Source organism: Carettochelys insculpta, chromosome 2 (assembly GCF_033958435.1).
Source record: "Carettochelys insculpta isolate YL-2023 chromosome 2, ASM3395843v1, whole genome shotgun sequence".
Taxonomy (NCBI): Eukaryota; Metazoa; Chordata; order Testudines; family Carettochelyidae; genus Carettochelys; species Carettochelys insculpta.
In genome coordinates this window covers 236355319-236373702 of record NC_134138.1, presented here as the reverse complement: position 1 = coordinate 236373702, position 18384 = coordinate 236355319, and the positions used below count along the sequence as shown (strand labels likewise).

The 18384-nt window shown below is 43.6% G+C and overlaps 1 protein-coding gene across 7 annotated transcripts in view; it reads left to right on the top strand.

The window, feature by feature from the left end:
* The window catches only part of PTTG1IP2 (PTTG1IP family member 2), a 58299-nt gene extending 42447 nt beyond the window's left edge, over window positions 1–15852 (top strand). For 5 of the 7 annotated variants that reach the window (XM_074986246.1, XM_074986244.1, XM_074986240.1 and 2 more), the window contains one exon: window positions 15389–15852. In XM_074986246.1, coding sequence (XP_074842347.1) covers window positions 15389–15407 — 19 coding nt within the window. In that variant the 3' untranslated portion in view covers window positions 15408–15852. Of the gene's footprint in view, window positions 1–13792; window positions 13826–15388 lie in introns of all 7 variants that reach the window. The other 2 variants (XM_074986242.1, XM_074986241.1) reach the window with 1 other exon arrangement.
* Window positions 15853–18384: the final 2532 nt, after the last annotated feature.

Below are 18384 nucleotides of genomic sequence, written 5' to 3'. Positions count from 1 at the left end.
ATGGAGATTTTTGGAGCCTGAACTACTTTCATTCCTGTAGTTGTTCCAAAATAGATTTATGACACAGTAGTGAGAATGGGGATGTATGAGGGAGCTTTGCACTACCATTGCCTATATTTATGCCTCTTACTAGATGACTTTATTTTTCAGAGCTGTCAGTTTTGGACCTTTTCAGTTTGATTTGTTCATGGGGCTACTGGTGCCATGTATTCAAATATATATGATTAAAATAAGAGAATTTTATAACATTAATTGTGCTAGTGTCAAAGATAGTGATCCTATATTTAGTACTTTGACCAGACACTCAAAACCATTTTAATTTCCAGTCTCATTTTTAACTGATTGATTGGCAAGGGATGGGGATATCTTCTTCTTCATTCTGCCACAAGTTCACTGGCTGATGTAGGGGCACTAAATGGAATTTCGTGGGTAAAGGAAGCTTGCAATAACTGGGACTACAGAAGTGCTTAAGAGTAGGAGAAGAGAAAATAGTTACAGAAACAATGTAATTTAATTCACAAATTCTGATCCTGTAACAATGGACAACATCACTGGTCTTGGCCTTCAAACTTCTGTTCCATTTTGAAATATTTTTTTTAATTAGATGGGTTAGGGATGTAAATAAAAATGTTTAACCTTACTTTGCTTTAAGATTTTCTTCCCTCTTTCCAAACTTTAGATGCTTTGTGTTTCTGGACGCTTGGTAGATAAAATCCTATGGAGATCTTACCTTCTTGTAATGTACAATAAAACACCCAGCACTGAAGTCAGTGGGACTATTCGAGTGCCTGAAATTGAGCATTAAACACACTGATGGGTCTTTTCAGAATGCTCAGCACCTTTCACAATTGAGTCTTATTGCAGGAGTGTGAGAGGGAGGCCAGGCAAGGCAGGGGTTAAACAAGGCCTGTTAGCCCAATCAGCCCCAACCCAGTTCACCTGTGGCCCGTGTCAGGCCTGGAGGGGTATAAGGGAGGGAAGCCAGCTCAGTTTGGGGCTGACCAGCCAGGAGGCCTCAGGCCAGAGCTGCCAACCAGTTGGCCACTGGAGGGCACAGCCCAGGACCCTCCCCCAGGTACTGATGTGAGTGGGGTGCCCCCCCCCCGGGGAACCCCACTCTTGCTAAAGGGGGAACTAGAGTCTCGGGGCCATGCCCCAGACTCAACCCATAGACTCGTGGGTGGGGGCTGAGGACCCACCCAACAGGCCCTGGTCAGGGGACCTAGCCACTAGGTCATCCGGTCCCAGAGGTGAACCACTCACACGTGGTGGAGAATGTGGGTAATCTCAGCCCTGCGGAAGGGCCATCCTACTGTGTCAGCCAGAGACCCAGCAAGTGCAAACCACTGAAGGAATGGAGCCCCTGCTGAAGTGGGTGATGGAGCAACAGCCCAGCCAGCAGCAGCAGCTTCTCCAACAGATGGCTCAGCAGCAGCAGTAGCAGTTCATTTGGGAATTAGCAGCCCACCAGCAACAGCTGATGCAGCAGGTGACTTTCCTGATACGACCCCAAAACCTAGATGGGCTGCCGGCACTGGCACCAATCAAACTCGCAAAGATGGGCCTAGAAGATGACCCCGAGGCATGCTTGGAGACATTTGAGCGGGTGGCCTCTGTAGCCCCATGGGCCCAAGGGCAGTGGGCGGCCATCTTGGAACCTTACTTGACAGGGGTTGCTCAGGTGGCCTGTTGGGCACTGGACACTGTAACTGCTCATGACTATGCCCAGGTCAAGGCAGCGATCCTCAATGCTCTGGATATCTCAGAAGAAATGTTCCGCCAGCACTTCCGAGGGGAAGTATGGGTGCCTGGAACCTGGCCCCGTTGCATTTCCCGGAAGCTGCGAGATGCCTGCTGGAGGTGATTGAAGCCTGAAACAAAGGCGGGGGTACAGGTAGCCAAGCAGATCCTGCTTGAACAGTTCACCCAAATTCTGCCCCCTGGGGGAAGGGAGTGGATGGTGAAGAACCATCTGGAAGACGTAACAGCAGCCATCCAATTGATAGAGAATTATCTAGCAGCCAAGTTCCCAGGGATGACTCCCTCTGTAGGCCCCAGGTCAGCCAGAGGCATCCTGGCACAAGGGACTGAGGGGGTCCAGGAGTCACAAGGCCGGGGTGGGCTCTGGTGCCTGCTGCTCCTTCCTGGGCCCTGAAAGACTCAGAGTTACCAGGCTAACCCAGGGGGTTCAACCCCTGGGCCCTGAACCAACCCACCAGCTCCTCCCTAGGGAACCCAGCTGCATCTCAGACAAGGTAACAGCAACCCCACTCATGCCCCAGCCTGGAGATCTGGTTCCACAGCCACCTCCACCATGGGCCCCACGAGGAGACCCCCAAAGGCCACCCTGGAACAGGACTCCTGCTTCACATGTGGGGGCAGTGGGCACTGGTCCCAAGACTGCCCATACATGGAGTGCCACTTTGGGAAGCTCTGGATCCCACAAACACCCCCAAGGCTCTGCCAAACTGACCGTTCCTGTGTTTGTCAATGGGACAGAGGCAATTGGGCTGATTGGCTCAAGGTGTGCCCAGACCCTGGTTCGGTAAGCGCTCGTGCCTGATGTGGGGCCTCCTCAAGGCACCATCAGGCTGCAGTGTGTCCATGGGGATGTCAAGCAGCCAGCAGACTGCACCGGGGTGACCCTATGGGTGGGAGGGCACGAAGAACCAGTGATGGTCAGCCTGGCCCCAGCTCTTGTGGGTAGATACTGGGGACATTTTCATGAGTTACTAGCAGGACTTGGGAAGCCTTCAACTAGGAAACGGCAACCCCAGCCTTTGAGGATGGGGAAGGTAGGGACCCCAAACCTGGCCGGAATAAAAGAATTCGTAGACCCAGGGGATGGGGCTTTCCAGGGACCAATCCCAGTCCAGGTGGACCCAAGCCCCCATCAACTGGAGAGGGAGCCACCCCCAGTGCCTGAATCTGCAGTCCTCGCATGGCCCTCAGACTTTGTGGGGGAGCAGTGGGCAGATGAGACGCTGAGCTGAGCATACGATCAGGTGGCAGTAGTGAATGGGGAGGCCATCGGAGCCCATCCCGTGGGACAGTTCCCCAATTTCAAAATCCAGGGAGACCATCTCTATCATGTAGAGAAGGGCCAACAGACGGGAGAAGTCCACCATCAGCTCCTGGTTCCCCAACCATATTGGAGAGTGGTCATGCGGCTTGCCCATGCCATTCCCATGGAGGGACACCTGGGGAGAGACAAGACACTGACTTGGATCTTGGCCTGCTTCTTTTGGCCTGGCATCCACAGGGAGGTTGCAGACTTCTGTGCCTCCTGCCCAGAGTGCCAGCTCACAGCACCTCAGTCCATGGAGAAGGCCCCATTAGTTCCCCTCCCACTCGTGAGTATACCCTTCGAGCGGATTGGTGTCAATATAGTCAGCCCCCTGAGAAGAGTGCCACTGGGTACCGGTTCATCCTCGTTGTTGTTGATTATGCAACTCGGTACCCGGAAGCTGTGCCACTGCACTCCATGAGTGCCAAGAGGGTGGCAACTGAGCTCATGAACATCTTCACTCGGGTCAGGGTCCCACAGGAGATCCTAATGGATCAAGGGACAAACTTTATGTCACGAATGGTACAACAACTCTGCCGGCTGCTAAAGATCAAGACCCTTTGAATGTCCGTCTACCACCCCAAACTGACAGACTAGTAGAAGGCTTCAATCGGCCTTTGAAAGCAATGCTGCGCAAGTTCGTGCTGACGAATGCACGCCACTGGGACCATCTCCTCCCCGCCCTCGTGTTTGCAGTTTGGGAGGTGCCCCAGGCCTCTACAGGGTTTTGACCCTTTGAACTCCTGTATGGGAGGCAGCTGCGGGGGATTCTGGACCTCGTAACAGAGATGTGGGAGGAACAGCCCTCCCAAAGCAATAACATGGTGCAATATGTGCTCAACCTACGTGAGAGGCTTGAAACTTTAGGGACATTTGTCCAAGAGAACTTCCTCCAAGTGCAGTGGGCCCAGGAGGCAACTTACAACAAACAAGCAAGACTGCGTGAGTTTCATCCAGGGGATTGGGTGCTACTGCTACCACCAAGTACAGACTCGAAGCTCCTTGACCGCTGGCAGGGCCCTTATGTGATCGTCCGGAGAGTGGGCCCAGTGAACTATGAGGTAGACCAGCCGGGGAAGCGGAAAGGGTGGCAGATCTACCATGTAAACCTCTCACCCCCTACCCACCAGACGCAGAACTGGGGCCCAAAGCAGTGGAGGTGGCAAACCCAGGGGAGATAGAGATTGGGCCCAACCTTACCCCGGAGCAGAGACTTCAGACCCAGAAGTTTAGTTGCTGACTTTTCCTCAGTCTTCTCAACGAAACTCAGTTGAACTCACCTGGCTGTCCACTATATCCAGACCGAACCCGAGGTTAAGGTCTGAGAAACGCCTTGACTCCTACGCCAGAAGTTGAGGGAGGTGGTCAAGCAAGAACTGCAGTTGATGCTAGTGCTGGGGGTAATCAAGGAGTCTTTCAGCAAATGGAAAAGCCCAATAGTCCTAGTCCCCACACTGGATGGGAGCACCCGGTTTTGCATTGACTTCCGGAAGTTGAATGCCATATCCACATTCGATGCCTACCCGATGCCCCAGGTAGATGAGTTGCTGGATCGGCTTGGGGAAGCTGAATACATCACTACCCTCAATTTAACAAAGGGCTATTGGCAAATCCCCCTCACGCCTGAGTCCAAGGAGAAGACGGTTTTCTCCACTCCCTTTGGACTTTTCCAGTTCCAGACCATGCCATTCGGGCTGCACGGTGCTCTGGTGATGTTCCTGCGCCTGATGGATCGGCTTTTACGTCCCCATAGCCCAATACACCGCAGCGTATTTGGACAATATAGTGATCGATAGCAGCGATTGGCAGACCTACCTACAACATGTTTGTGGTATTGCAGTCCCTCCAGGAAGTGGGCCTGACGGCGAACCCAGAAAAATGCTTCCTCGGAAGGGACGAGACCACCTACTTAGTTTACACCTTGGGGAAGGGCACAGTACGCCCCCTAGTGGGGAAGGTCCAGGCCCTCCAGCAGTACGCCCCTCCATCGTCGAAAAGACAGGTAGGCCAGTTCCTGGGGTTAGCTGGGTACTACTGCCGCTTCATCCTGGCCTTCTCCTCCATTGCTGCCCCTCTTACCAACCTCCTCAGGAAAGAGGTTCCCAACCGCATCCCATGGACCCCAGCTTGTGAGGAAGCTTTCCAGGCCCTAAAGGCCCAGCTCTGTCGAGAACCAGTCCTGTACAGCCCCGACTTCTCGAATGAGTTCCTGCTACAGACAGATGCCTTGGATGTCGGGGTGGGAGCAGTGCTCTCCCAAATTGTGGGAGGTGAGGAGCACCTGATTCTTTACATCATCTGTAAGCTCTTCCCAAGGGAGAAGGCCTACTCAGTAATAGAGAAAGAGGCCCTAGCAGTCAAATGGGCCATAAACTCCCGTCGATACTACCTCCTGGGCAGACACTTTACCTTTGTCGCTGACCACGCCCCCTCTGTGCTGGCTATAGGTGGTGAAAGAGAGAGACCCCAGAATCATGAGGTGGTACCTCTCCCTCTAACCCTTCTCCTTCCAGATTCAGCATTGGGCAGGAAAAGATCATGCAAATGCGGACTTCTTTTCCAGGGGAGAAGGAGCACAGTTGGGGGCGGGGAAGACTCCGGTGAGGGGGGTGGATGTGTAGGAGTGTGAGAGGGAGGCCAGGCAAGGCAGGGGTTAAACAAGGCCTGTTAGCCCAATGAGCCCCACCCCGGTTCACCTGCGGCCAGTGTCAGGCCTGGAGGGTTATAAAGGGAGGGAAGCCAGCTCAGTTTGGGGCTGACCAGCCAAGAGGCAGGAGCTGGCTCTGAGGCAGGAGGCCCCAGGCCAGAGCTGCCACCCGGTCGGCCGCCGGAGGGCGCAGCCCAGGACCCTTCCCCAGGTACTGAAGGGAATGGGGATTCCCCCCCAACTCCCTGGGTGGGCTGAGGACCCACCCAACAGGCCCTGGCCGGGGGACTTAGCCACTAGGTCATCCGGTCCCAGAGGTGAACCACTCACGCTTATCATTTACATTCTGGCTAAACATCTACTATGTTCACATGCAGATATATCCTTCAATCACATGCATGTAATTGTATCACCCTGCTCCCACTGAAGTCAATAGTTCTGTCACTGACTGCAGTGGGAGCACATTCCAGCCTTCCATATGCAAATGTGAGCTTTGACTTGTGATAAAATTATTAGATGTACCCATTTTTGAACATATTAACAATCGCCACATGTTAGATTAACGGTTGGACTTGGAAACCTCAAAAGTTGCCTTGCAATAAATCAGTTTTAGAAAAAAAGTTAAGTTTCATCTCTTCAATCTTCAGACAGTATTTATTTACATTATCAACCCAAACACAGGTTCTCATAATTAATGACTTGTTAAATAGAGGCACTGAAGTGGATTATGAAGATGTGTGTGGCTGAAGAGGATATGGTTGAAAAGAGAGCTGTTAAATTCCTTTTCTGAAATCCTTAGTCAGTGCTAAATGACTCCTAGTACATGAAGCTCTTTTTCTGAAATAAACTAATCCAAAATAGGTCAATACACTAAATAGAACAGAAATGCTAATTCTCATCTTTGAATTATTTATTCCCATCTTTAAATATGGTTATAAAAATAATTAAATGAGACATAAGACAAGTCTTCAGCACTGTTTTGAATTTAGCACATCTGTCTTCCTTTTTTTGCTGTCTAATAAATATAGTCTTATTAGAAATTGCTGCACAAAATTATGGAGACACTAGATTATTTTACACTGCCTCTTAGACATTTGCAAAGGGGATTCACTGTTAAGTAGGCAAAGATGAGTGGCAGAATGACAATGGCTTTGTTAACCTGACTCTGTAAATTAAGATGATGGTGCCTGAAATGTCAGCCCTTGGTTGGCTTTCAGGGAGTGCCTTTTTCCCATTTCACCCACCAGCTTTTCTTACCCTATTTAAATGGTAATTACACTTTTATAATGCATTGCAGGTGTCTTTCACTTCAGCCATAGTCCTTTGGGAGCACTGGAAGCAATAAAGATTTAGTAATGGGGAATACTCATTTTGAATTGTTTTTGTTGCAAAATTTGTCACTTTGCATTTGCTCGCATATATGAATGCAGTATGATTATTCAAATTATATGTTGATGGATTAACAACCTTTAAAATAGGATTAAGGGTATTTTGCAGTTTGCATAGCATAAAAAGTAACTGATTTAGTTGCCCCCATGTTTGCTGCTTTTGTGCATTTAATGTTGCATCAGTAGAATGCTGCTTTGCTGTCTTTCTGTTTGGTGGTAGTGGAAGAATCCTACCTCTCCAACATAATAAAGAATTTCCTTTGTCTTCAGTGACACATGGTGATTCTCATTCATGATTTTGGGTTTCAACACTCCTTGTTTCCTCTTAAATTCTGCCAAGACATTTGATAGTCATTCTAATGAAGCATAATCCTATTTCTGTGCTTTGATTTTTACATAAGACATTTATGTTCAAAAGTTTATCACAAAGTTGTTCTGGCCTATTTGGGTATATTTTACTTTGACCTGTAGTGGTCGGAATGCAAAAACATTTGAATCACTTCTAAGTCATTTATTTTACAAATCTTGCTATACTTATTTTTGTTAGCTTGTAATTCAGGAGTTGAGAGCTAGTTGACTGTTTTGAAGTTAAAATATGATTCAGTTTTCGGGAAGAAAGCCTGTGTTTTAGTGAGGGAGAAAAGACAGCCTTTTCTGAGAAAAGACAGGCGGGGCATATATGCATAAACCCCCACATCCAATGCAGTACATTTACACACTGAAGTATGGATCACTGCATTTATGGAAGGTTAGGATCTTGGTGGCCAGGGCACCAGTAGAAAATGTTAAATCAACATATAGTATCAGTGAATACTAGTAAGACCAATTTGCACATTGCCAGTTCCTGTATACTGAAGCCTTGTATTTTTTGTCACGTTTGAAGAAAGATGCTTGATGCTGACAATGTTTATCTTATTCAGGGGATGACTACCCTGGATGCTGGGATTAGGGGTGCTATGATATGTCAGCCCAAGGGCCCTGGAACCTCCCAGTGGTAGGCCTGAAGCTTGGGAGAGCTTGGGTGTGCCCCAGCCAGGGGCTCCTTCCATGAGCCTGACTCCAGATGCGAGTCTTGGCCATGCTGGGGAGAGCCTCAGGTTACTTCTTCCCTGGCAAGGACACTCCCACAGTTCCATCAGACCTACCTCCAGGAACTTCCCCAATTGCAGAAAGCTCTGCAGCTGTTGGCCGGGAGCTCAGCTTCTAAGGCAGAGCTGCCAGAAGCAGCAATACAGAAGTAAGAGTGGTGTGGTGTCCTCACAAAAGTGAGGGTGGCAATGCCACATTCACTTCTCCATGACTGCTGGCAGCAGCTCTACCCTTTAGAATTGGACAACTGGCCAGCTTGGAAGGCTTGTACATACTTCCCTCTATGCCCCCCATGATCACTTCTTGCAGTGCTACCCCTATGATAATAACACTGAAATTTCTGATTTAAATAAAACAAAACAGCAAATTTTAAAATCCTACCAGCATGACATTTGTCAAAATGATCTATGAATTTGATACAGCCCTACTTATGTCCTGTTCACAACCTCCACTTTGTCTTTTTTTTTTTTTTTTTATTCATCCTACCCCTCCTTGCCACATCTCACAAACCAACATTTTTTTGTTTATTTGAAAATGCACTCCACTAGAAACAGAGGTTGGGAGACAGCAGTGAGTGGCTTGTATTGGTCCCTAGTGGAGAAGGAGACTTGACATAAGTGATGGATGAGCTCAAGGATCTGAGGAACCAACAGTAAAAGAACACGCAAAATGGTAGAGGTGGTGACAAGCCAAAGCCAGTTACCACATCTTGGATATTGTAGCTTGAAAGTGGAGGGACCCAGAGCTGAAAGTCATCACATAGTTGAATTCAGCTACAGTTCACCCACTGTCTTGAGCTAAGCACAAGGGACTTCTCTCCTGATCGTAGTTTTCCTTCTTACGTAGGTATGGAAACCCAATTTTTGATTTGGATGTTGAAGTTGAGAGGACAGACTGGATAGACAAGTCTCATGAAGCCCATTGTAATGGCACTTCTGTACTGCTGCTGGTGGCAGTGCCTTCAAATCTGGGTATATGCTTGGAAGTTGCTGCTCTCTGGATACCCAGCTCTGAAGGCAGCGGAGAAGTAAGAATGCCAATATGATCCCTCTACGATAACCAGATGTCATGGGAGAGACCAGATTTTATGGCCCATGATGTGTTTTTCATAGCTGTGAATTTGATAGGGCCCTACGTACTAGGTGTCCTATGACACATTGCCTTCCTTCCCATGAGGAATGTACTATTTCATCTATGCGTCCCTTGTGTCCTCGAGGATAAAGTAAATGAAAACTCCTTCACTCGTTTCAGGAGCCTTTGTTGTTGGTGCTATGAAATGAAAATTTCTGCCTGTAATCAGGCAGGCTTGTGACATGTATTAGTCACACTGTACTGACCTGTAGGTGTACATGTAAAATATTTTAGAATTCCTTTTTAGATAAAAGTACTGAAATTTAAAGAGTGAAAACTAGCTACAAAATATTAATTTTTGGAAATTACACTGTAAGATATTAAACGTAATAGTTCAGTTAAAATTAAGACCAGTATTACTTTGAAAAACATCTGCAGTAACAGTGGTGATTGGAGCTCCTCTTTGCTGCTTTTAGAATAATCAGGTAAAATTGATTTGAAATACATATGAAAAGCAGACAGTTAAAAAAAATCTTTACCTTGCTAAATTCTAACACAGAAAAATATGTACAAAAAATGAAATAGTATATTTTCTGTTCAGGGGAAAAATAAATTTTCACAATGTTCCTTTCTAATCGCGTCAATTGTCGCATCTAGGTTCCCACTGGTTAGGGCAACTAGTCAAGGTGGGAACCTTCTTGCTAAGTGTCAAAAAATTTTTCTTTTTTTAAACAAAGGCTTCAAAGGATTTTACTTAATTGGAAAGACTTTTGAAAATGGGGCTTGCCTTTGAAGGAACCCCATCTACATGGCTGGTTTTTTTTCTGAAGACAGCACTTTCAGAACAGTGAGTGGCTGCTATCATGCAAATGTGTGATACACAAACTAGCAGTTAATTTGCATTTCAGTCTGCTGTATTTGCATGCCCCTTCCAAAAGTTGAGGGGCTGTGTAGATGCAACTTGTAAGAAAAGGCTTTACAAGTTAGGTTGGATAATTCTGTATAGAATCTAATCAGTGCAGAGAATTTAGTCTACTTATTGATCGATGTAGTAAAATAAATGGTCATGTCTAGTTTTGCTATCATTTTATATGGCTAAATATTGCATAAAGCTTTCTAATTTATTTCTCAAATAGCTAGTACCATGATAGGTTTATATGCAGAATGTAAAACAAAGACTCTACATTACGTTAAACATGTCATTCACTGAAGTTTTTTATCTTTGAATAAGGAGATACCTGTAATTTACTTCCCTTCCTGAAATTGCCAAGGATATACAGCATTGCAGATAATTCTGCTGATAGCTTTAGCGTATATAGTAAACTCTCTCATATCTGTCATTCCATTATCCAGAACTCACAGATAACTGGTATTTTAGAGCATAAGTAATTTTAGTTATGTTTTGCATAAGTACAGTGTAGTGAAAGTAAATAGAAATGTAGCTAATTCAGTATGTTGACAGTGTACAATACTACTGTTGTTGGAAAATAAAGTACTCTGCATACATTTGTTTATTTCTTAATATTGAATCTTGTTTTTTCTTTAGTGGTTTGCATTTAGGTGTACCTCTCTATTATGCAGAATATTGGAATATCCAGCAACCTCCCACTCCTGGGGCTGCCATATATGAAAGAGTTTACTGTACTGAGTCTTCTGTATTATAGAACCTTCCAGAGGGATTACTGGTGTAAAAAGGACTCATTTTATAAAGGCATGTGTGCACATGTATGGGAGTGTTATATTGTACTGAGTCATTGTCAAGCTGCCAAAACTGATCGATTAATATTGATGTATTACAGAAAATTCTATTTCTTTATCTGGTTTCTGAACACACATTATTGTGTAATAAGATAAATTTAATTTTGTTAATGGTAAACTTCTGTCAATTAAATTGACTGAAAAGATCAAGATGTATTTTCATGTTTTCTTATACTGGCTTAAGGGTAGAAGACTATTAAGTTATAGCTAACAAGTATACAAGACTGATCTTTTGTTTTGTACAGGATGAAATCAGTTTGGAAAAAAAAACAAACTAGTTTTAATCCATACATAGCAGAGATCTGTCAAATTCATTGGGTCTCATACATTCCTACCATTCATAAAACTTTCATAGTACTTACAGGTATTGAAAATATTTGACGTCAGTAGGGAGGGGAGATGTGTGTGATCATCAGAGAAGATTGGAATGCAAATGTTGGAACAGATAACAAAAGTTGGGAGAGTGTCATGGGAAGGTTTGGATACATAGAAAGAAACAAACGAGGTGTGAAACTGCTAGAGTATGGTATAGAGCCCAAGATGGTGATTTGCAACGTGAGATTCCAACAAAAGGACTGTAGGAAGAGGACGTGGCTACCGAACAACAGGAAGTCCAAGAGCATGATTGATATGATTTCAGTAAAAAGATAAGCAGCATCAGTACAGCAGTGCTGAACTTTCCAAGGAGCAGGTATGGGCTCATACCACAGTCTACTGATTGTGAACATCAAGATGAAACTCAAGCGAGAGTACAAAACACAGTTCAAGAAACGAAGAGACATGATGAGGCTAGGAGAGGAAGAAATAGGGAATGCATATAGAGCAGCGCTTGAAGAGAAGATGAGGAATGCAGACACAGAGAAAGACCTAGATAAGAGAGTTGAAGGGATAGCCACGGCAATACAAGAGGCAATTGAGTAGATACTTCTGGAAGAAAAGATCAATAAGAAGTGGATTACGCAGGAGATGCTGAAGTTGGTCCAAGAGAAGAGAGCATTGAAGATCAGAAGGCGTGTTTCAGAGAGAGTGGAACAGCAAGATAGAGGTAAAGAAAGCGGCCACAACAGATAAGGCAAAATTTGTTAGACGAGCAGTCTGAAGATATAGAGAGATATTATGGAGAGTGTAAGACCAGGGAGGTGTATAAGGTAATCAGGAATATTAATAGGAAGTGGCAGCTGAAGCAGATGGCAATCAAAGACAAGAACGACGAAGTGCTCATGAACAAGGAAGTTGTGTAGTGATAGACAAGGTGTTGCACTGATCTGTACAAAGCATAGTTGGACCTGAGTGTCTCAGAGAGACTGACTGACTGATTTGAAGAACTGAAAGATACCACTGCCAATCATTGAGAGTGAGACAGATATTTTGAAGGAGGAAGTAGAAAGAGCAGTAACATGACAAAAGAACACAGTAGCCTTGGAAAAAAGATCATGGGAGAGATGATCAAATACAGTGGAGAAAGTATGATTCAGGAAATACACCGACTATGTAAAATAGCATGTAAAGAAGGGAGGGCACCTACAGAATAGACAAGTTGTGTGCCAGTGACAATACACAAGAAAGGAAGCACATTGGAGTTCAAGAACTTCAGAGCGATTGCCCTAGCGAGTCATCTCGGCAAGATGCTGATGATACTGAATGAGAGAGTGAGATCACAGATAGAAGAACATCTAGTGGATGAACAAGCGGGAATCGGGAAAGAGAGAAGGACCACACAGCGGATGATCGCACTAAGATTGGTAGCCGAGAAAATTCGATGAAAGAACAAGAACACCTACAATTGCGCTTTTTTTTTTTTTTTTTTTAAAGAAGGCATTTGACAGTATAGATCAGAAAGTTACTTGGACGGTGTTGGAGTCTTAGAAGAGCTATTGGTGTATGGGATCAGAATTTAACAAGTTGAGGTTTGCAGATGGTATAGTTATTGAGGAAGATGAAGAGAAGCTAGTGAGAATGGTGAAGGTGCTAAATGAGGAAGGGAAGTGGTATGGACTTGATTATGAACATTAATAAAAAAAGGCAATGGTATTTTGGAGATAAGGAAATAGGAAGGAAGATCTGTGTAGGTGGATCAAACTAGAGAACACAGAGAAGTTTGTGTGTGGGAGGAGTACCATGACGTATGTTCTGGATAGTAAGAAGGAAATAGTGACTAGAATAGCAAAAGCAAGAGTGAGTTTGAAGGTGGTAAGTCCTGGAAAAGCAAAGCAATTATCTTAGGAACGAAACTGTGTCTTGAAAACGTGTGTGTGTTCAGTATGTTGTACGGATGTGAGACATGGGTGATGATAAAAGATTTGAAGAGAAGGATATTGGCATTTGAGAGGAGTTCGTATAGAAAGATCCTGAGATAGGGTGGATGCAGAGGGTCACCAATGAGGAATTATATAGGAAGATAGAACCTACTGCAGAAGATTATATAGCAGAAGCTATAGCTATTCAGGCATATCTGCAGAATGGACGAGTGAGAAGTCAAGGCCCTGATAGTCAGCATAATGGACAGCTCAAATAGGAGAGGCAGATCCCACAGAGAATGGGTAGGTGATACAGTAGGTTGGTGCAGAGCTTGTCTACCGAAACTAAGCCACTCTGCACTGGACAGGGAAAAATGGAAGGAAATAGCGAGAGAGGCATCTGACACCAATGGGTACTGAGCCCATGGATGTTGATGATGATTATGGTTATTGCTTGTAATATTTTAGTGTTCTAACACCTGTAAACTACAGTATTGCAATGTAAACATATAAATACTTATTTATCTGATTGTAGCTCAGAGGCTTTGTGGTCCAGGAGCTAAATGAGGTAAACACTTCTTTCCATGTAGCAATGTTGCCTCACTAATGTAAATGAATAACCTTCAAGCACTAAGGAACAAGTAGCCCGGAAGCGATGATTGTTTTTATCACTCTTTAGCCTCCTGTAAATACCAAACTTTATTGGCTGGGCTTGAAATGTAGTGAAAATGTATAGTCTATGAAACTGACTAATACTGTCTTGCCTGCCAGTTTAATACTTCAGTCACTGCACTCTCCCCATTCACTTTTGTGTTTTTGACAGAGCAGTGAATGCTCAACACCTACCCATTGAAACATGTGTACACATTCTGTCCACCTAATGAATAAAGATCTTCTGTGGGTTAATGTGGAGGTTCGGCATGAATGAGTCTTTCCTCTTCCCCTTCCCTGGTACTGTCTTTTATGAACCAGTGAAGAGGTTTACCTCATCAACCACTTTCCCTTCCATCTGCCTAACATAAAGCAGCTAGGAAGGTGGTGCTTCAGGTATTCCAGGCATCCCTTGCAAAAGCCAATATGAAAGATAGCAAAACGCTTTCAGCTTCACAGCAGGGGTCTGCCACTGGATCCCTGTGGGTCCCATTATCTTCAGTGTGCACTTTGGAGTAGTGCTAATCTGGCAAGGTTTTTTTCTGCCAAGGTTCTCCTGGAAATTATTGCTATATGGTGTAATTGTTATTGCGGAACTAAGCTTTACAAGAAGATGCTCACAGATAACTAATTCAGCGTCTTTGCAGTGCTTTCTATGGCAATGTTCTAGTTACCTTAAATACGTTTGATTAAAAGTACAAGGTGTGACCTGGATTAGGTGATAGCTTTATTCCTGTCTCCAGTAGTTTTAGAGAGTTTTCAGGTGATCTGTATTTGTCCTTAGAAGACATTGGCTCCTATCACAGAGCTACTGCATATCACTGATTAAACCTGACAGGTTTTTTGCTGAAGTGTGAAACAGAATTAAGCCAGCATGATGCCCTCCCACCTTTTTGAAAGGGTAGTCCTCTTACTGCAAAGCTAAATTTATTGGCAGAGCAGTTTGAAACTGTATCTGCCTAGCCATCGCCACACTTACTCTTTGAAGAATTACCTAATTAGCTACAGAGCTCTTCAAAAGTGAGCAATACTATTTCTTCATATTGGCTTTTCGTAAAGAAATTTTTGTCATGTTTATGTTATGATTTAATTCTTCATGTGAAGTTCATAACTTTTGGTTGAGAAATAAAATGATTTATCAGCAGTGCTTTTTTTTGTACCAGTACTTGCTGGTACTGAGCACTGGCACCTGGGCAGCCCCATCCATGGGAATGGCTAGGTGGCAGGGCAGGGAGACAGCTGAGTACCAGCTATTTTTAAAAAAAAAACAAAACAAAACAAAAACAAAAAGGCACTGATTGAGTTTACTTCTAGTCTACTGCTACAAATAACTACTCATCTTATACTTTAAGACTGGGGTTAATTTTTTTTATTCTATATTTGTACAGCGCCTAGAAGAATTCCTGGTCTGTGACTAGGGCACCTGTGTGAAGTGGTACTATACATAATTAATATTAAATCCTGTCTTTCTTTCCTCCAGGTCTCCTTCAGGATTCTGATCATCCTTACAGTAGATTTGAGAATGAATGAAAACAGATACTGCTGATCCTTGTCATTGACAACTAAGATTCCAGGACAAATGAGCACTTTTTTATTTTGCTTTTCAGTGATCTTCAGCTTCATTTTGCAAGTTTTCAGACAGTAAAATTAAGACAAATATTTACTAAAACATGTATTTTTTTAATCTGGCATATTTACCTTTTAGAACTAATTTTTTATAAGTACTTTTGTTTTTGAATTGTATGCCAGTTGTGCTCTCAGTACATGTGAAATGTCACCTTTCCTCTTTTATTGAAGTTCTTCTTTGGAATCAGACTTAGATAGTTAACTTCCTAATCATGTGTTTGAACATAATACCTTCACTCATCTTTCTCTTTAAAAAAAAAAAAAAAAAGTTAAAATTCCTTTGTTCCCATGTTCCTGAATAAAGATTTTCTATCTAAATCTGTTGTATTCGTGTAAATGGTGGCACGAGTAAAGGAAGGATTTGATACTGCAGAAATGTGGTATTGGTCTTGGTAAGATATAATTAGTGTACAAATTCTTTAGTATTGCAACAGTATATGACAAATTTTTCAAAGATGCAAAATGTGATTTTAGTTACAAAATTTATTGGGGGGGTGTTGAGACGCATAGTCTGATGTAGAAATAGAAATGTCAGTATACAGTAGACCCCTGACGAACATTTAGGTTGCATTCCTGGACAACCACATGCAAGTCAAACTTTGCATAAATTGGGGCGGGGCGGGGGGCTGCTGCCTTCGGATCTCCTGGTCCTGGCTGTGCCTGGCTCCCTGCTCCCATGAGCAGTGGGGAGCGCAGAGCCAGGTGCAGCAGCGCTGGTTGGTTTCCTGGCTCTAGCATGTGGTGGGGAGCCAGGAACCTAGCTCCCAGTGTACGCTGCCCGCCCCCACCCCCGTTGTGGGAACTAGGAAACTGACCAGTGCTGCTGCGCAGGTCAGGTTCCTGGCTCCCGGGAGTGGTAGGCAGCTGGGAGCCAGGTGCAGCAGCACCGGTCAGTTTCCTGGCTCCCTGCTACTTGTGGGAGTCGGGAAACTGACTAGCGATGCTGCACCTGGTTCTGGGCCCTGCTACTCACGATTTCGAATCATGTTATTGCAAGAAATGTGTAATTTGAAAACGTAAGTCGGGGGTCTACAGTAGTACCAGGCTATGTCCTTGCTTTGGTTGGGTGAGAGTAAGGAATCTTGAGTCAGTAAAACCGGCGCAAAATTTGGAAATACAGATATCGGGTTGTTTAAAACTTTTTTCCATGAACAGTTCTCTAAATTAAGAAAAAATTGTGTATATGCCAAAATAGCATCTGTTTAGCAGTATAATGATTTAATGTGTTTGTGGGAAATTTTCATAATGTTTTGATCTTTCATCTTCCTGAGTTGGTGGATTTTCATTTTTTTTGTCTTCATATACAAATGCCTTCATTGATCATTTTAAATAATCTATTGACTTGATGCAGCCTGCAGAGGATCACTTTTTCCCTCCTTCATATTTAATGTGAATTTCCAAGTCTATATAGTTGGAATTTACTGTATACTACCTTCTACTGAATGAATTTCCAGTACTGAAGGCCTTTATGTGCTTTTAATCAAGCTTGCTGGAGGAGACCTCTGACTAAATATCTGGAATTCTGCTATCCATTGTTTTTGTTCCTAAAGAGTGCTGCTGCAAATAAAAAAAAATTGAATTTATTAAATACAAGGCTAGAGAAGAGAAATGAAATGCAATTTGCTTTCTCTGGTCCTCTGATTTAAAAGAGAATCTAACACCATGTGCCTACGGTATCAAGTGGATGTTGCCATAGTATGGTCAGGTGAATTCTCATTCTTTGCTGTATCAAAACATGTGCATATACTTAAACTATCAGTAACTAGAGTCTGTCTCTCATGTCAGATTATTTTCTATTTTCATTTGTCCTTTTCATTATGAGACTATTTTTCCACATGGAATGTTTTTATACAAAGAGCAACTACCAGTTCTTGAATCCCTGGTACAATTGACTTTTTTTAATTCTGGAATGGTGGTTGGCTGTGCGGTTTTAATTGTTTGGTTTTTTTTAATTGGCTTGGAACTCATGAAACTGGGCACAATGGATTGAGCACTGTTTGATATGTTTCGTCAGCTGTCGTTCTCAGGCCTGAAGTATCATATATCTGTCTGCAGAACAGCATCGCCTGATAGAGTGAGTTGATACTATGGAAATAAAGCATGGTGATGGTTTTCCCAGGAGATGACTTCTATAAAGATGATGGCGGTCTGCCTGAAGTCTCTCAACCCAAATAGTGACATTCGTGACTTAATAGAAAAGCATTTTATGCACCTGCTATGATATGTGAAAAGCTGTCATGTACTCAACAAAAGGGGAAAAAGCTGTCAGTCTGCCTCAAGGAATTTGTACTGGATGAAGCAAAATATTTTGAGCATATGGGATTAGTATTTTTCGCTATTGTTATGGTTTTTAATATAAGGTACAGTAGATTGAACTGTTCTTTCTATTAAACACTGGTTTGGTAGCTCTTATGCCAGGTTTACAGGCGCTGAAAGTATTGGAAACTATATCATCTTAACAAATATTGTGTGTGTTATATTTTTCAGTGAGAAACATGAATTGGGGTATAGGGAACTGTAAAGTGTAAATGCATTCTATTAGCACTTCAGACTGAAGGTTTAGCATTATATAGTCCTACTTCCATTGAAATGAAAGATGAAACTACTCCTGACTTTAAGAACAGTACCACAAAAACTAATGCAAAATATGAAATGAATCTTGATGAACTTCTCAAAATACTTCCCCATTACTGTTTTTTGGGAGAGTCAGCTGTAAAACACCTCAGTATTTCAGCATTGTTTCTGCTATCTTGTGTTTGTGTTCTATGTTAAATCAAAAATGCTGGTCTTGCCTCTAGACTGAAGGTTGACAGTCTTTGAATTTTAATTTAGCTCCAAGTAATTGAGTGA